Source organism: Schistocerca serialis, chromosome 5, assembly GCF_023864345.2.
Source record: "Schistocerca serialis cubense isolate TAMUIC-IGC-003099 chromosome 5, iqSchSeri2.2, whole genome shotgun sequence".
NCBI classification, from domain to species: Eukaryota; Metazoa; Arthropoda; class Insecta; order Orthoptera; family Acrididae; genus Schistocerca; species Schistocerca serialis.
Window position 1 is genome coordinate 236,813,416 of NC_064642.1, and position 20,498 is coordinate 236,833,913.

The 20,498-nt window shown below is 40.0% G+C and overlaps 1 protein-coding gene across 2 annotated transcripts in view; it reads left to right on the plus strand.

Moving 5' to 3' along the window:
* LOC126480726 (NF-X1-type zinc finger protein NFXL1) overlaps positions 1-20,498 on the plus strand; it is a 113,157-nt gene that overhangs the window by 69,877 nt on the left and 22,782 nt on the right. Inside the window, exons 7-12 of one of the 2 annotated variants that reach the window (XM_050103994.1) lie at positions 1,391-1,522; positions 1,720-1,931; positions 4,502-4,736; positions 6,621-6,713; positions 10,796-10,963; positions 15,341-15,577. In XM_050103994.1, coding sequence (XP_049959951.1) covers positions 1,391-1,522; positions 1,720-1,931; positions 4,502-4,736; positions 6,621-6,713; positions 10,796-10,963; positions 15,341-15,577 — 1,077 coding nt within the window. The remainder of the gene's footprint in view (positions 1-1,390; positions 1,523-1,719; positions 1,932-4,501; positions 4,737-6,620; positions 6,714-10,795; positions 10,964-15,340; positions 15,578-20,498) is intronic. The other variant, XM_050103995.1, reaches the window with a different exon arrangement.

Consider the following 20,498-nt stretch of genomic DNA (forward strand, 5'->3'; position numbering starts at 1 on the left):
TATATTCTCTTGCAGTCTCTGAAATCAATATTTTTGTGCTCCAGTGTATGGGAAGGCTATGCCAGTTTTGGAAAGCACCAGGTCAAGTTTGTGGTGTGATTTCAATGTTAAGAAATATTTTTCAAAAATTTTGGGTAGAGATTGCTAAAGCAATAAAATCTTGGAATCTGAGATTTTTTTAAAAAAAGTGACTAAACTAAACATACAGACAGCTGCTACAGTCATGTTGATTATTTAAGCAAGCTTTGCCATTATGCAAAGCATTTTGGGAAATTTTCTCTAGTTCTTTCCTGTCACCAGTAAACAAACATTGTCCTACAAGAAACATAATTGTCTATCGTGAGTGAATAGATCCTTTTCTTTAAATAATTGTATTTTATACTGGGAGGTTACATTACATAGAAACATCATTTCCTCATTTTCACTAAAATAGTCTGTCTCCCCCTCCCCCTCTCCAAGTTGAACAATAACTTGCAGTTCAAAGACATCCACAGGCGAACTTTGTACAGTGAATCCATAATTTCCTGAATGAGATTTTCACTCTGCAGCGGAGTGTGCGCTGATATGAAACTTCCTGGCAGATTAAAACTGTGTGCCCGACTGAGACTCGAACTCGGGACCTTTGCCTTTCGCGGGCAAGTGCTCTACCAACTGAGCTACCGAAGCACGACTCACGCCCGGTACCCACAGCTTTACTTCTGCCAGTACCTCGTCTCCTACCTTCCAAACTTTACAGAAGCTCTCTTGCGAACCTTGCAGAACTAGCTCTCCTGAAAAAAAGGATATTGCGGAGACATGGCTTAGCCACAGCCTGGGGGATGTTTCCAGAATGAGATTTTCACTCTGCAGCGGAGTGTGCGCTGATATGAAACTTCCTGGCAGATTAAAACTGTGTGCCCGACCGAGACTCCCGAGTTCGAGTCTCGGTCGGGCACACAGTTTTAATCTGCCAGGAAGTTTCATAATTTCCTGTTTGACTCAAAGGCATCTCAAAAATTAATTGGAAGGAGTTCTTTCCCCCTCACTTATTAATGAAGATGACAGTGCTGTCATCAGTGACATGTATGTTTCTCCATTTACACGAGTTGAATAGTGGGATTTGTGAAGTATCTGATTTCTAAAATTGGAAAAATTAGTTACCTCATCCTTACACACACTTTTTTACATGTTTGTGTTTTAGGTTTAGGTTGTACCTACATTGCTACATTATTAAAAACATAATTTTTGACCTAGAAGGTATTCAATCTGAGATTTGGGAAATGGTGATCTGATTGAGTGCTTGGCACAAATTTGCTCTCACCTATGTTGTTTGCTGTGTAGGAAGATGATGATTTACATTTCTTTATAAGAGCTGTTTCAGGATTTTTCTGATGTAATAATATTTTTATAGTGCCTTGAAGTGATTACTAAATCCTGCCGGTGTGGACTGCATACTAAAGAACAGCCATGTAAAAAGGAATTTCTGTGTGACACAAAATGCAAGAGAGTGAAGGACTGCTTTCGCCATCCTTGTAACCGCAAGGTATGGTGTATGATCTACTGGAGCTTTAGCTGTCAGTAATTGTAATATTTATACTTACCAGTCTCAAATTTTATCAAATATGAAAAATTATATTTATCCTTACTGTAAAGCTTCCAATATGAAAGTGCATATGAACTCAGTCTTTTAGGTCAAATGCGTTGAACATGTGTTTAATGTAATTGTTTCTCATTCTGCAGTGCTGTGACGGTAACTGTCCGCCCTGCGAAAAGCCTTGTGGACGTACACTGACGTGTGGAAACCATAAATGTGCATCCATTTGTCATAGGGGGCAGTGCTACCCCTGTCCCTTAACTGCTGAAGTAAAATGTCGTTGTGGAAGCACTACAGTAACAGTCCCTTGTGGTAGGAAGAAACACACAAAACCACCACGGTGCTTCAAACTATGCAGGTGCCTGAAAAAAAAATTAATATGTTACTTTATGTTCTTTACTTGTTACAGTTATCTTGGAAATAATGGCAGTAATTGCATTTTAACTAATGTTTATCATTTTATATAAGAAAAACAGAACTGTGAAATAGATTTCATTTTCAAATAAGTATTAACTTATAGTATCTCAGGATTTTGTTTTCAGTATGCCTCCATACCTCATCTCACAATTTCTTTGTAAAATGTGATTAATACCAACTGGTGACAAAAATGTGGGTTGCTATAGGTACATTTGAAGTTCATGCTATATGTGTGGAATATTTGTGTTCTATGGTTGGGTTGATAAATGTCAGACTACAAATCCAAAGGTGGGGGTTTAGTTTCCAGCTGCCATGCTGTTACTGGAGTGCCTTTCTTTCTTTCTTCTTCTTCTTCTTCTTCTTCTTCTTCTTCTTCTTCTTCGCTCTCGTAACACTTTGTTTTTGGCAAAAAATGAGAAATTGTACTGTTGTTTGGGGGTTCACATTAAACTGAAGGCCCCCCTACAACTGTCTGATTAAGTCAGTTAACAATTTGGAGGAAGGCAAAAGCATACCACATCCAGTAAGATCATGTGTAACAAAATTTGTGGAGTTCAAACAATTCGGCAGGTTGAGGACAACGTCGCTTTTAAGCTATAACAAACTGAAGACAAAGTGTATAGATTAAAGATAATTAATGGATGGGGAAACAGACTTGGAATGGAATGTGTAATAGTAACAGTAATGAAAATAACACTGAGATGATTTGGTCATTATAGCCAAACCATCAATGGTAGATGGATCAAGGAAAATGATTAAATGGAAGGCAGATGATTACAGTAGAAAACATGCAGGAGGAACATAGGTGTGTATGGCTGAAGACTGTAATGCATGGAAAAATATGGACGAGTGGTGGATGCCAAAGGGCTGATAGTGGTGCTGAGGATGAGGATATGGACTAGATGATATTTGATCTAACTAGTTGCATTTAGTATGTGTACTGTTTAATGCTGTTTGTAGGATATTCTTTTATTTAAGTAACATCAAATCGTGTGATTTGCCAGCCTGTGGTAAAAATTATTTCACATCCTGTAATCAGTCAGTTGTGTAGCTGCTAACCAAGAGATCCGAGGAATAATGTATGACGAATAAAATTAGCCATGGCTGCTGACTGTGAAGGATTGACAATGAAGGCCACAATGTTTTCCTGAAATTTGATATTGCAGGTACTTAAATAGTGATGTAATTGTAGAAATGCAAGAGTATGGCAAAATTGATTGTAGGTGAGGTATGGTGAACCAATCTTCAACAGAGCAGTTGATTTTTTCATATGTAGTAGTGGATGCAATGACTTAACACAAATGCATGGAACCACATTAGTAATGTCCCAAAATTGGTTTAATAATTCAGAAGTCTCAAGTTAATGTCCTGCCTGATCAAATTTTCGGTGCCAGTAAACCCGCACATGGGTCACTGAAATATTTATCAAAGTTTAATGTACCTACACCCAGTCCATGTTGTAAGTTCAAAACATCACAAAAGAAGTGTCTCAGAGCAAGTATTAAAAAATTAGTCTATAAATTATAGTCCACACTGCTGTAAACTGCAACTTGGAACAAATTCTATCATTGCTGTGTCTTTCATCCAGAAATTATCGTATACCAGGCACACTTCACAGAAAAAGTTTGTCTTTACAACCTACTCCTAGGATTCATGTTAATGTGTGGCTTTATTGTTTCCAGATGGACACATTCGTGTGTCTTACATTTGTGGCACTGCCCCGTACTGTCTGCTTTCATCTACTCCTTATTCAGATGCTACACACATCATATATTTTTCACCTTAACTCTCTCACTGCACTAGTAATCAGCACTTAAACAAACTTTCAACGATACAGGCTACATTAAATCTAAATATACAAAACTAACCACACTAATGTGTTGGTCAAAACAAGCCAAAGAATATAAGTCTTGACTTATCAGATATTTTAGTAAGGGTTTACTTGCAGGTTCTCACTTAGTGTGATTTTAGTACAATAAAATACATATGTTTATAATTAACAGCAGGCAGGCATATAGTAAGGTAACCTGCAAGAGTGTATTACGTTACATTGTTTGCCAATAGTTAAAATAATTAGCGACATTATGTATCCAGAGTCAGTAAGTTCATCAAACAGGGATGGCTCTATAAACGTGTAACTGAGTCATTAACAAAAGTAAAGCTGTCCTCAAGCTGAATGTTAGTTCAAACACTGCAGAATGCAGGCATGTGCTCGTACAGGATGTGGAATGCCCTTTCCTTCTGTTTGATCTGACTTATCAAATGATAATTGCCATTATACAACATTAACAGTCGCAAAGAGGCCACAAAGTTAAGAAAATTAAGCAAAAATTTAGATCTGTTTGTTGAAGCTAAACTACAAGCTTACATAATCCACTATTCATATTATAACTTGTGAGACTTGGCTTTCTGATGTACCAGTACAAATGAGTGGTGGTTGTGTCTGTAAGAATATAATCGAAGAATGTAAGTATACTTATTGCGTGAGATGACGGATTTATCTCTGTGTAGGTTGGAATCTCTGTGTCATCACCCAGTACAGTCACCACACAAGTGCCACTTCGGTGACTGTCCTCCGTGCAAGCAGAAATGCGAACGTCAGCACAAGGCCTGTGGTCACCTCTGCCCTGCTCCCTGCCACTCGGCCGTCCTAGTTAAGATTGAAACTGACAAGAAGCCTGCGGGGCCGTGGGAAAAAGTAGAGCCACGTTTTGAACTAAGGGACCTATCTTGTCCAGACTGTGTGGTATGTAAACATGTTGAAAATCTAGGAAACTAAGAAAGCTCATTTAGCAAAACAGCAAAAGAAATTTACTTTTGTAATATGACTTACCAAAACAGAAGTAAAAAAATACTTCTTTCAGATTAATAGCCAAATAATTTTTGCGCACAATATTTGGAATACTGACCTATTTCTTTTCTTCAGCAAGCTGTTGTCTGATGTGTACTTTTTTATGTTTGGTTCCACAGTCACATAAAATTTCTTGAATGAAGGAATTTTCTTGAGTGAGGCTATTTTTTAATTGATGCATACACTTTATTGTATGAGTAATATTTGAAGTCTCTTATTATCAAGTGACATTACACAAAAAGTTACTTTATATGCCTTCATCACATCATGGTGCACAAAGCAGTGTGAAAAGAACTGCATGTAATAGAGGCCTTAATAATAATGGAACAGTTGATAACAAGGTTCTGTTCCTGAGTTTGTAGACATTCTTGCCATTTGATTTTAAGATGTTGACCACACCAGTATGATTTTATTTAAGACATTCTGCCCTATTTTAATGCATTGTGCATGGTGTTACAGTGAGTAAACACTTGTACAGGTTGTTCTCTTTTCATTTCCAGGTAGAGAACTTCACATCTGTAATTTTGGTGCCCATGCTTACGCAGGGTGGTGTTGCATTCTTATTAGTGATGCTGTACATATTATTCTTGCCACATTGCTTGTGTCTCATGACAGTCTGAAAGCATACAGCATAATTTTTGTGTAATGTTGCTTGATAATGCCCAAAGAGGAAAAATTAGTTAATCAAAAATGAAATAAAGGGTTTATTTTGAATAAATACAGTGTCATGCAGGAAAATTACTTCTTTAAAAAAATTGTATGTATTCCTGCTTGGACTTCAACCTAGCTGTGTAATATTCTTGGTTTGACAGTTATTTGCTACATGCACACTGTGACTTGACACTTATTTATTTATTTATTTATTTATTCATTAGTTTCTTTGTCTTTTCACTATTCAAACAATAGTATACAAAATGTCAGATACATTACAAACAATAAATAAAACCATACATATCTTGAACTTACAATTAGCTGGCATTATGCACAAGAAGTATAAACACCTACTTTACTAGAACATGAAACATTGTTATATTACATTTCTGGAAAATGTAAACATGCAAACACTTGTCACCCCTACTTCATGCACATCTATACATGAAATGACAACCTTCACAGATGTGGTGAACTGTGACTGAAAAAGAAACACCCCCCCCCCCTTCTCTCTCTCTCTCTCTCTCTCTCTCTCTCTCTCTCTCTCTCTCTCTCTCTCTCTCTGTGTGTGTGTGTGTGTGTGTGTGTGTGTGTGTGTGTGTGTGTGTGCGAGGGAGAGAGAGAGAGAGAGAGAGAGAGAGAGCAAGCGCATGTGCATGCTTGTGAGGGGGAGGGATTGTGCACACAACATTTGTTTTTCTACAAAAGTAGATGTGATACCTGGATGTAACAACCACCTGAATGATTTTGTATGCTCAACACTGAAGTATTTTTGCTATAAATAGTATTGTTTGCTGTCTGAGGTTGATACTGACTGGAAACAGGCCAATGCTGGCCAGCTGAATTTCTTTTTGTTGTAAATAATATTGTTTACCATCTATGGTCGATACTGAATGAAAACAAGGAAATGCTGGCTGGCTTCTGCTAATTCCCCACTCCCATCATCAGGGTCAGGAAGTGCTAAGCTATAGTGTGCGTATAATACAGCCAAGTTCAGCTCCAAGGGTCACTTATCTGTCCTGTGCCAGTTCAAGCTCTGGAAAATTTGGTTGATTCATATGGAAATATGACATCCATTGTATTTTGTGCCTGTCAGTAATGATGAAAGCCTGTCTTGTAATTTTACAGATGATCTGGACTTCTACAAAACTGTGTGTATTTCGCATTCTGTGGCAGTATGGCCTGTTGTATCCAAATGAAACCATCATTTCCAAGATCAAGGTTTGAAAGTTAATATCAGTAAATCTCAGTTATTGCCATTAAACTTACAAACTCACACCAAATCTCTATCAGTAACATAGGTGGAATTGAACTAGTGGACACAGAAGGCTGCAGATTTCTAGGTATTCACCTAGATGAAAATCTAAGATGGATAAACCATATCAAATTTTTATGCAATAAAATCAGCAGTTCATTACATCTAATCAGCCAGTTATCAAAAGTAGTTCCACATCAGACATTAAAAACAATTTATTATGGAACCATTTCTGCACAGATTAATTACGGGATAGAGATATGGGGTTGTGCTGCCGACATACATATGAACAGAATATTAACCCTACAGAAAAGAGCAATCAGAATTATCCATGGATTAGGGTATAGAGATTCATGCAGGGAAATCTTTGTTCATCATAAATACCTCACAGTCTACTCACTGTATAGTTACAAATTAATTATATTTTTTGTGACACATCAAAACAAAGCAAGAAAGTGCTCTGATATGCATGCCTATAATACAAGAAATAAAGACTGCTACTACAGACAAAGAACAAAATTGAAAACAACAGACCATAGTCCATGCATTAGTGGTCAAATATGGTACAACAGATTACCGAGCTCTATAAGGTGCCACAAAGGGAACTTATTCAAAGTGAAACTGAAATGCATTTGGAAGGAACAGATGCCTTCCCTTGCAGTTCTAGTACATACTGGCTTCACATTAACTGAGTATTCAGTGTGATGCCAAGGGAATGCACAATTGAGCTCCATTGCCCTGTATTACCGTGAATGTGTATGGTTTGTAGGTTGGCTGTATTATCCGAAAGGCTGATGATAATGGCATTGCTTTTGTTGGTGTTGAATGCTAGGTGCACTTCGGAGTTAGGTTGGTTATGTGATTTGTCATATCTTGGAATTGATTAATTTAACAGATGTTTGTGCACCATCCAATTACTTCTGCTCCATCCAAATGGTATGTCTCATCTAAGCACACAAGCTTAATGAGGCCTGCCACAGTACCAGCAGAATGCAGCCCGTGACTGATATGTCAGCTGTGAAAAGAATGTAGGAAACTGACTCCAGCTCTGACCTTGGAGTACACCGGCATTGATGTTGCTGTATGATGAGATCCCTTATTGGATACATAGTTGAAATGTTCAAACTTAAAATAATATCAGTCTAATTGACCTTGATTATAAATTTGGGTGTGACACAAACATTGTCTCACAGCAGTCTGCTTTGAGTCCAGGTATTGAGCACTGCTCAGAGGACCTGAGAAAGATGATGAGGTCAGTCATCAAAACAGAATCCTCAACTCAGCTAGAAACCATAAAAACATACCCTCAATCTTGTCACACCAAGAAAACCTTAGAAATCACATCATTTCTGTTGTTTGTTCTCTATGTTGTATGCCAACAGTTTGTGTGGAAAATATCCCGTGGACATCAGTGAATGTAATGAATGTCTGCTGGACAGGACTCGTTTTAGTTCATAAAATTTTGTTTTATAGTAATAATAGGAGTAGTGGAGGTAACTAACTACATATTATATCATTAAGGCACTGAATGTTTGACAGGTACATAAATAAGAGTGAAATTATTACTAAGCTTTCAGGCATAGTACTTCCACAGAGCAAACTGAACAAAACGGAAATATCTTATTAAGCACATTGCTCCAGCATTTAAGCCAGTCGGGCTGTAATACTGAAACAATGTAGTCAACTGGTAGAGTGTAATATGAATGTGTGTGGAAAGACACTGTCGAAAAGTTTAGTGACAATTTTAGTCTTTTATGTTCCTGTCCACCACTCAAACCCTGAATTATGTGGTGAATAGTTGTCTATCTTTACTCCTTTCATTATTTGTATACTGTCCAGAACTATATAGTGTCATGTTTCTATAGCACATATTTACCTCAATTTTGATCATTCCATAGTTCTAAGTTTCCTCTCTTTCAGTTTATATAAGCCCCCACAGAATTTATCTCTGCCTACGTAGATCAACACCTTCAACCCATTACATGCAGTCTCCCATCCTTCATCAAAGACACCAAACACTTTCTTGAACGCCTGGAATCCTTACCAAATCTGTTACCCCCGGAAACCATCCTTGTAACAATTGATGCCACTTCCTTATACACAAATATTCCACATGTCCAGGGCCTCGCTGCGATGGAGCACTTCCTTTCACGCCGATCACCTGCCACCCTACCTAAAACCTCTTTCCTCATTACCTTAGCCAGCTTCATCCTGACTCACAACTTATTCACTTTCGAAGGCCAGACATACCAGCAATTAAAGGGAACAGCCTTAGAGGAAGCCTTCTTGGTTACCGAGGCCTGCCAACCCACAGTTTGGTACGGATTTATTGATGACATCTTCATGATCTGGACTCACAGTGAAGAAGAACTCCAGAATTTCCTCTCCAACCTCAACTCCTTTGGTTCCATCAGATTCACCTGGTCCTACCCCAAATCCCCTGCCACGTTGACCTCCATCTGTCCAATGGCCAGCTTCACACGTCCGTCCACGTCAAACCCACCAACAAGCAACAGTACCTCCATTATGACAGCTGCCACCCATTCCACATCAAACGGTCCCTTCCCTACAGCCTAGGTCTTCGTGGCAAACGAATCTGCTCCAGTCCGGAATCCCTGAACCATTACACGAACAACCTGAAAACAGCTTTTGCATCCCGCAACTACCCTCCCGACCTGGTACAGAAGCAAACTACCAGAGCCACTTCCTCATCCGCTCAAACCCAGAATCTCCCACAGAAGAACCCCAAAAGTGCCCTACTTGTGACAGGATACTTTCCGGGACTGGATCAGACTCTGAATGTGGCTCTCCAGCAGGGATACGACTTCCTCAAATCCTGCCCTGAAATGAGATCCATCCTTCATTAAATCCTCCCCACTCCACCAAGAGTGTCTTTCTGCCGTCCACCTAACCTTCGTAACCTCTTGGTTCATCCCTATGAAATCCCCAAACCACCTTCCCTACCCTCTGGCTCCTACCCTTGTAACCGCCCCCAGTGTAAAACCTGTCCCATGCACCCTCCCACCACCACCTACTCCAGTCCTGTAACCCGGAAGGTGTACACGATCAAAGGCAGAGCCACGTGTGAAAGCACCCACGTGATTTACCAACTGACCTGCCTACACTGTGAAGCTTTGTATGTGGGAATGACCAGCAACAAACTGTCCATTCGCATGAATGGACACAGGCAGACAGTGTTTGTTGGTAATAAGGATCACCCTGTGGCTAAACATGCCTTGGTGCAGGGCCAGCACATCTTGGCACAGTGTTACACCGTCCGGGTTATCTGGATACTTCCCACCAACACCAACCTGTCAGAACTCCGGAGATGGGAACTTGCCCTCCAGTATATCCTCTCTTCTCGTTACCCACCAGGCCTCAACCTCCGCTAATTTCGAGTTGCCGCCGCTCATACCTCACCTGTCATTCAACAACATCTTTGCCTCTGTACTTCTGCCTCGACTGACATCTCTCCCCAAACTCTTTGCTTTTACAAATGTCTGCATACACCCTTCCCCCCCCCCCCCCCCCCCCTAAGGTAAGTCTTTCCGCTCACGGGATTGGAATGACTCCTTACCCTCTCCCTTAAAACCCACATCCTTTCGTCTTTCCCTCTCCTTCCCTCTTTCCTGACGAAGCAACCGTTAGTTGCGAAAGCTTCACACAAAATTTAAGCTTTCGCAACCAACGGTTGCTTCATCAGGAAAGAGGGAAGGAGTGGGAAAGATGAAAAGATGTGGGTTTTAAGGGAGAGGGTAAGGAGTCATTCCAATCTCGGGAGTGGAAAGAAGTCTTTCGCAACCTTGGGTTGTGAAAGCTTGAAATTTGTGTGTGTGTTTGTGTGTTTTTTGTTGTGTCTATCAATATACCAATGCTTTCTCGTTTGGTAAGTTACAGCATCTTTGTTTATATATATATGAAGAAGCCATTTCCATCCATTTGCTAAACAATGGAAAATCCCAATGGAACTCATATTGTTGTTATTTATGTCTTATTAAAAAAAATTAGGGCATGCATCATATATGTCAAAAATGCTTTTTTCCTACAGGTGCCGATGCCTGTAACTTGTCTTGGTGGTCATGAAACAAGTGACTGGCCATGTTATCTAGCCAAGCCATCTTCATGTCAACGTCCATGTGGCCGTCGCTTGGCTTGTGGCAATCATACATGTACGCTACCATGTCATGAAGTTGTAGGCGCAAAATCTGAGACAGAGGTATTCAATCCCCATGTTAATACTTTGATAAATAAAGATTTAGACACACATCTAAATCTATTTATTAATTGTTGTAATCTAGTACTCCCTTTAAAATGATTCATGTTCTCATTTCATTTTATTGTGAATCTTTGTGTCTATGCTATTTTTGTAGGCCTGTTGTTGATCAATTATTATTTTGCAATTACATTGATAATGGGCAATTATGGGACTTATATAAATTACAATGAAATTACTGTTAAAAAGTTTACAAGGATATTCTTATCATAACTTTAACACAACTGCCCCCTATAAATGTTCCAATACTATTCCTCCATGTGAAACTGTGGAATAGATCACCTGAGCTCTGCAAAATGACTAAATACAGCCAGAATAGCTAATGCAGAATACTGTTTAGTGGAGTGCAAGAATGTCAACAATATAAGGAAAAACATGGGTTACTACTCACTGTAAAGAAGACATGTTGAGTTGGAGACAGGCACAATGAAGAGACGGTTACACATTTAGCTTCTGGCCAAATCCTCCTCTGAAGAAGCACACGTGCGCACGCGCCCACACACACACACACACACACACACACACACACACACACACAAAATCACACACTTGCACAAGTAAGCTTACCTCTCACACATGACCACCATCTCCAGCGTCTCTGGTCCAAGCTGCCAGATATGGCGGTCAGGTGTGCTCAGTGTGCTTGCTTGTGTGAATGAATGTATATGTATTTCCTTTTCTGAAGAAAGCTTTGGCCAAAACTACTTGTGTATTGTACCTGTCTGCAACAAAACATGTCATCTTTACAGTGGGTAGCAATCTTATCTTTTTCCTTATATTGTTGGTATTACAACCTGGAGTTTTCATTGTTTCAAGTACAAGAATGTGTAATTGAAAGAACAGAAACAGGGCAAACACAGGCTGACCTTACAAATGTCTTTGTGCTCACCCTTTACTCCTCTGTAACTTGCAAGGGTAAATTTCTGTTTAAAGCAGTATACCTTGTAGAGTGATGGTGGTCCCTGGTTATCTTTAGGAGTTGCCATTGGCCGTTGTTGTGCATATTGATAAGGTGGATCAAATATAAATGAGCGTCATTAAATTGCACACCCACTAGACGTGTGACGTGTGAGCTTCTGTGCTCCCTTGAGGAGGGGTTGCACAACACATCATTTCGTGAACAAAATTCATAGCTATTTACATGCACAGTTCTGAAAAAGTAACAGTTCCTGGACCCGCATGGAGCTTAGCTGTAAAGAGTTCAAGATATAATGAGGAGATATTTGGGGGGGGGGGGGGGGGGGTCCACTTGCATCAACCCTGCATCAGCACCACTGCGTGTCCTAAGCGTTACTTCCTGTGGAGCAGATCAAACCACCTCCTCTGTTTCTATGATCCCTTGTTCGTTTGAAACTGGTCTATGAGTGTTTCATTTATTCTTCTGCATGTCCATCCAGCTTATGCCATCTTAACACTATCCACCATCATGGAGTACGTTTGACCACTGGTGCCTTATACACTAGCCTGGTTGAAGGTCTCTATGCAGAAGTTGCCAAACTACCACTGCCATACTGGCACGACATCCTCCTCAGCAGGTATGCATGCCCTTTATCTTCCATGGCTGGCCTCCCATCATATGCCCTCTTTTTAGATGACTCCCTTGACCACCAGTATGGGTGACGCCCTTCTTCTCTGTTACCTCTTGAAATTCACTTTTGGCTTCTGTTCCGGCAGCTTAACTTCACGCTGCCTGCCACATTCCCAATGGGTGTAAATCCTTCAGCACTTTGGCTTCATGCGGCAGCTGGTGTTAATCTTGGACTTCTTTCATTTCCCAAGAACACTAGTTAGGATTCTATCTGTCACTATAAGTTTCTTGACCTTCACATGCAACTTAGCAAAGACCAACTATGGTGTCGGGTGTGCCTTTGTCTTTGGCATCAGCCATTTTTGGTATGGACTTCCAAAACACTTCACAATTTTTCTCAGCAGAGCTCCTCATCCTCTATAAGGCCACCCAGTGCATTCAGTGACACAGGCTTTGTAATTTTGTCAAATGCTCTGATTCTCTCATTGCCCTTCAGAGCCTCTCTGTGCTCTACACAGTCTCTCCCTTAGTGCAATGGGCCCAAGGAAGCTTCCACTTACTCACTGTAAAGGGAGCCACTGTGATGTTCATGTGGGTTACTGGTCATGTCAGTCTGATGGGAAATGAGGCTGCTGATGCTGCTGCCAAGGCTGCAGTTCTCCTACCTCAACCTGCTAGCTCTTCCACTCCTTCAGATGATCGTGTTGCTGTATGTCTGCAGATGGTGTCATTTTGGCATCAACACTGGTCTTCTCTTCATGGGAACAAGCTCCAGGGAATTAAACCTCTCCCAATGGCTTGGCTGACCCCCTCTCATCCTCTTGTCACGAGGAGATCATTTTAGCTAGGTTGCAAATTGGGCACTGTCGTTATAGCGATCACCATTCGTTAACACAGTAATCCCCCACTATTTTATGCTCATTGTCATCAACCTTTGACACACTGCCATTTCCTGACCCAATGGCCTATTTTTAATCGTTACGTTCCAGTGTATGTTATCGTCCAATTTAGAGAATGACGTGCGGGCTGTCAATTGCATTTTACTTTTTATCCATTGTAGCAATATGGAGGAGTCATTGTTTTTAGCTCTTTTTCCTTCCATTGATTGGGCTTAACATAGTCACTTTAAACTTGTCTTACTTATTGGTGTTCAAAGGTTATGACGTGGAGACTTAAGACCTCAATTGTTTTGCGCCTTAAAAAAAAATCAACAGCACTGTTCAAAATGTCAAAATTCTATGTGAAAGTATCAGAAATGATTGGCACGTGGTTGTGTTTGAAATCTCTTGGAAACCTCAAGTCAATTATGGAAGCATTCAGCTGTCACTAGGAATGAGTTGGTATTCTGAAAAGTGTCAGCTTGTTGGGCTTCGAAGTTGCTGTAGGAAGAGCACAAATCTGCATGAGTTGCTGTTCCAACATGCTTCTCATAAGGTATAAGAAGGGAGGTTACATATTTTCTTTTTTTGGCGAAATCCGAGAAGCAGTTATCCGCTGGTAGAGGAACATCAGTCCTATAATTCAATTGCCTCATTATGTGACTGATGCACTATTGGGCTGTTCAGGGAAGTTATTGATGGAAAGCTCTTTGTGGCCAAAACAGAGGTGCAACAGTTCATGTGCAATTGACTTCAGCCATGCCCTCACACTTTATTTGAAACTGTCGTAAATTGGTTGATGAGTAAGAGTATCAGTAAGATGGCTTATCATGTACAAAGATAACAAAACAGAAATTAGAATTGTTTTTAACTAAAACAGTTGTTAGGCCAATGACCTTGCTGCAATGGTAATACTGGTTCCCATTAGATCACCAAAGTTATGTGCTGTCGGGCCTGGCTAGCAGTTGGTTGGGTGACTGTCAGGGTCTGCTGAGCAATGTTGCTAAGCAAGGTGCAGTCAGCTCTTGTGAGACCAATTGAGGAGCTACTTAATTGAGAAATAGCTGCTCTCGTCATAAAAACAGACAATAGCCAGGAGAGCAGTGTGCTGCCCACATGCTCTGTCATATTGCATCAGTGACGCCTATCAGCTGAGGATGACATGGCAATCCATCCGAACCGTTTGGCCTTTTGAGGTTCGTTCAGATGGAGAAAACTGTTGTTATAAAGGGCTTTTTTATGTGATCCACCTTTGTACTTCACGCAATTGCTCAAAGTAATGAAACCAATGCTGCATGAAACCAACTGTGTAAAAAAAAAAAGGGGGGGGGGGGCGGGGGCTGTTCCTGATTGGCCTGAATTTGAAGCACAATTTAGTTTTCAGTCTTCCTTAAAAAGTTGTGATGCATACTATTAGATAAAACTACTTACGCATCATTATCAAAAGTTGTTTCCTGTGGGGTCAAACAAAGTAAATTGTATAATGTGCATAGTTCTTCAGGCAGGTGAATATTGGTCATCCTTAATGTTTATGAGTGTAAAAGTTGACAATCTGTTAGATTAAGTACAATTGATTTTTAGGTTTTATAGTATTTTTCTCCTGACCTGGGATAAAAAATGAAACTGACAGTGATGCTTCTTGTTATAGCCCAACCTGCTGTTCTTTCACCTAGCGCAACTTTCAGCATATAACAATATGCTGAACCCTGCTGTAATTCATATTACAATTTGTTCTGTATCTCTTATAGTGGACCTATAGGTTAGGGTGAGGCAAGAAGACAACTGTTTTGTTAGACAACTGTTTTGTTCCATACTGTTATGTTTATTATTATGTATCACCAAACACAAGTAATTGTAAGAAACAACTTCTGACAACTATACTATGTTATTCATTTGTTTAATGATATTCAATAGGCTGGGGAGACATGTGAAGTGTGTGAAGCTGGATGCTCAAAACCCCGTCCTGAAGGCTGCTCACACATCTGTCCAAAGCCATGCCATCCTGGCTCCTGTGCACCTTGCCCACAAATGATACGCCTCCGATGCCACTGTGCTCTCAACCAACTTTTTGTACACTGCAGTGAATGGATCAATGCCAGTGAGGATTCCAGAAGTATACTTCAATCCTGCAAAAATCGTTGTCCAAAAAATGTAAGTATTTATTCCTGAGAGACTTGGTGTATGTTATCTAGTTTCTATGAAATACTGCCTCTTTTTTCCTTAATATAAAACCCTCATTTTTATTTTTTATATATTCACACATGTACTCAGTGGCAATAAAAAACTGTGATATAAATGCAGTTTTGTGATGAACAGATTTCCTTTTGTCTTTAACGAACCCATGGACAATCAAGAGGTAACACTTACTGATTTAGTTAGTTTGACTGTGAGTCAGCTAAGTATTTCTGAAAACCGCACCCTGTCACATTGTAACCACAATCAATTACCAATCTACAAACAAGATTGTTCATGAAGTGCACTACCTAGCAGAGAAAGCGTATTTATTATGAACACCAACATATAGCCAGAAGATAACTGAACTCCTGGGTAGATTTGCTGCTATTTATACAAACATGTTATTCCAGAATATGCAAATGTTATAAACAGAAGAAATTTTGAGGACTTCTGAGAAATGATAAATATTAAATAATGAATATTTGCTGGTGGTGTGGTTTGAACTGGTGACACACAGCACTCAAATACTAAATAACAAATATTTGCTGGTGGTGTAGTTTGAACTGGTGACATGCAGCACTCCAGCCAGTGACCCTAACCACTACTCCACAAGGTATGCAGCCTAGCTCTTGGCATTGCTCCCCCTTCAGGAGAAATAGTGGCCCACTGTTTCACACTGTCTCCTTGGAGCCAACTCCAGCACCCTGGATCCAGATCTTTTTAAGAGTCTGTATGAGTGCACTAGAGGATGTGCACATTGTGATCACAATGTTAATTGGAATTCACTTTTGGCTATTTCCTGTTCCTTCAAGTACTATATGGTTTTCAGCAATACTGGATCTTCCCTCTTTTCAGCAGCAGTGTCGTTTAATGCACTGATGACAGACTTTGTTTATGCTGCTGTGTTCCACCAAAGGATTCCTTGAAAGCTGACTAGCATCCTCATGTTTGCATCTCTTTCTGTATACTACTGTGATGTATTTCTGAAGCCTCAGTGCTCATCTCACCAGTCAACTCAACAGATCCTTCAGGCTAGTTAGCCAGCATAGAAAGTGGTGGTTTGCCAAATAAATATGGTTGGAACTTGTTGGCCCAAACAGCGGCAAGGCATTCATTCTTGTTTGTATAGTAGTTCATCTCACATTTGACTAGTATTGTGGAATCAAAAGCTATTACCTTTTCAGCATCTTCCCGAATTTTTACTAGAAATGTACCAATCCCGTACCTACTAGTGTCGGTGTGAAACTCTGTCTCAACATTCTTGTTAACCTAGGACTGGAGAAGATGTTAGTGCCTTATTAAGAACATGGAAAGATCTTTCTTGCACCTCTTCCAGAAAAATTTGGTGTCATCCTGCAGTAGTTCTTGCAGGGGATATGCCTTGGTACAGAAATAATTTGTGAACAGCCTGTAATATGAGCACATTCTGCAAAAACTTCTCACATCAGGAATGTGTTGAAGAGCTGGAAAATCTTTGGCTGCACTTATTTTCTCTTGTTTAGCACTGACTCCATCACTAGCCCCAAAGTTTGTATTGCTTGAGCAACAAAGAGGCACTGTTCAGATTGAGGTTGAGGCCTGTAGTCTCAACACATTTCAACACGGTTGTCGGGCAGGTTGTGTGTTCTTCAGAAGTCTTTAAAATAATGACAGTGCCATCCAGATAGCAAAGATCCATCATCTATTTAATGTGTCAAAGCATCATGTGCTTGAAGGTGATGGAACATTGCATAGTCCACGCAGAATAAGTTTGAACTGTTATCGGCCATCGGGAGTTATGAAGGCATTCTTTTCTCTATCAACTTCAATTTGTCAGTAGCCTGTTTGCGTGTCTTTAGTTCAGAAGTACTTTGCCCCTTTCAATTAGTGACACAAATTTTTTGTGTCTTATGCACTCCAGTGCTTCACATTGGAAGATTAGAGTGTGGTTTCATCCCTCTCACCATGTAGTCTATATTTAGGAGCTGCCTTCTGCATTGTCATTATTTATAGATATTTCTTGAAGTTCCCATGACCAGTCATTAAAATTATCATGAATTTAATCTATCTCCTGTTCAAGTGTAGGATCACAGAACTTCTCTTTAAATATGGTTTTGCCACGTCTCTGTAGATGATCGAAAATTTTACATCCTGCAACAACATGTTTAGATTTCATCATCAACTTGGTGATAGGACAGGTTGCAGTCGAACAAATGGGGTCGTTGCCACTGTTCCGGCTAGGCTATCAGCTTGTTCACTACCAATAATACCTGTGTGACGAGGGACCCACAGCAAGTTTACCCCAGTAGCATCATAACTGATTTCTGCCATTCTGCATCCATGATCTCGTTTCAGGTCCTGATAGAGGTTTCAAAGCTGTTTGGCCAACTGAATGAATGTAGATGCTATAATCTTCGTAACACCTATGTAGATTCTTCTCTGTGCGCACATTGACAGTGAAGCACAATTCTTTGTCAGTAGATTTGAGCTGCCCATCTAGGACTGGCTTGGCTGTTTCTATGCGCACATAATTAGGGATGAGTTGTGGCTGCTTCTATCAGCTAGTGATCCAAAGATCTTGACCACCTACAATGCATGTGATTGTCACTGGCATGTGGATATCCTTTGTGAGCCTGAGTAGCATTTTGCAATTGACAAAAGCTTCACAGTTTAACTGAACATCTTGATTGGTGACTGGGACTAGTCTTGTTGATGACGGCAAGTTAACGATGTCTTAAGTGGCAGACATTCGCCCAGAATAATCTTTGTTATGCGTGTTTATTGGAATAATGTCATCAATTTGGATCTCTGACCTTGCACATGCTATGCCTGCTTGTGATGCCGGCGAGAAGTCTAATCTGAGAATAATCATAATGGCTAAATTGTGTTAAAAAAAACAAATTTGAAGGGCTATGCTCTGTCTTTTACAATTATTCTAGCAATATGTGCTCCTGTCAGCTGGATGTCTTTCGCATTTGAACTGTTAAGCACACTTGCTTTCATATCCTGAAACACAGTCTTCATTAGCTGGCAATGATAAGTATTCAACATAACAGAAAAAGAAGCCCCCTGATTCGACATGGACCTGGACTGGGTGAGTGTCGATGCGGTTTGCTGCCATCTTGATGATTGTTACCCATGGAGGATTTTCATCTGTGGCAGCCTCACATCCATAAGTTTTCCTGAATTTGGTGGCTAGGCGAGAGCAGGCTGTACCTCTGTATGTCTTTGGTAAATGGCTAAGGCGTGATGGGAGGGAGCCACCTCGTCCAGAATATGGCAAAGTCCTTCATCCCACATGTAGACTATAATCGCCTATAGTTGTCTGGTGTGAATAGAACTGCTGTGATGGTTGACTTCTTGCAGCATAATAATTGTCGAACACTCGTTTTCTTTCTTTGCAGTAGTGTATGATATGTCCAGGGTATCCACGGCGAAAACAGACTGGCATGTTGTCCTCCAAATGTCTGCTCTTCTGCAGGGCATTACAGTGGTCAGATGCTGGATTGTCATTTGACAGCTACGGCATAAGTCTCGAGTTGGCCAAATACATTCTTTACGTTGCATTTGCTAAAGATTGATACACCTTTTCAACATTCTCTTATTACCTCCTGACATATGGGATTGACATTCATGGCCACTATGCCTTGTATACTCGATCCAACTTCACTGGCTGCCATAAGGATAAGGAAGCATGAGGGGGCAATCCAGAGTAATAATGTCATTTGTTGTTTGATTACATTTACTCAAATAACAACAAACAATATTAAATAAAGTAGTGATCAGACTCCCTTTCAACAAACAACCACCAAAGGACAAATATGTCAAAATGTATAACAGAGATATAAACACAATAAAGAACAGTAGCACTTCACATTAAGAAAATGGTAAAAATGAGGCCCTGGGGGCCTGTTTCCTCATTCAGTTCGCACTCGACCAAACTGTGTTAATCACAGAAACTGCTACAATTTATAATCAGTCAGTTATTTCTAAAAGACAACAAGTTATTTCATAATAACATTAACAGTTACTTATACCAAAAAAGAAGCGAATATACTGCTAAAACAGATTTTTTCCATATTTCACCACTTTTTCTATAAAAAAATTTAAATAAATAACACTAAATTGCCTGTACAGGATACAAGGTAAAAGCAGTACATTGGCAGCTCAGGCTATAGCCAATTAAAAGAAACACCTTCAAATAAACCCTGAGTTCCCAATCATTGAGAGAAAGCTGGCACAGTACAATTACTTAATTCTAAAACTCTAACAAACAAGATGTTGTGAGGGAAAGGGTACAATTTTGAATGAGAATATAGGGCATAAAATACACAAGAGAACTTAAGTTGCTCGTTCCAACAGATGGCCTGAGTTATCGTGCTTAGGCCAATCCCCTGCGCCACGACACAAGTTAACAAACACCAAGGCTGTGCATAACATTAACAGGTTCCCACACCTGTGAGGCGTAGAGAAGTCAGCTGCAAGCTGAGGCAAGTTAGTGCTATTAACAAAAGGCACTAAATATGTGAGTGCCAAAGATGCAGTTTTAATAATTACAAATGAAGCCCTTACATGAACATAGCAAAGAGCAGCAACTTACCTTTAACTGTCGCAACAAGGATCTCTATTCAAGAAAAGAGAACATATGAGTTTAAGACAGGCTCAAGCTTTAACGAACTGATTACTCACAATTATAATTAGAGGCTCAGTGACAAATACAGCCAATAATTGTCAGGCCACCAAGCCTTTTGACAGCATATATTAAAATAAGGCAAGAAGGAATGAGCTTACCTCCACAGAACTGAAACTGAACAGTTTTTCATGCCCATTAGCTGCTCACGCAGCACCTTAAGCAAGGAAGTCTATAACACAATTTGCATACACATTAGACATACAGGTTTTAAATCCACTTGCCCAC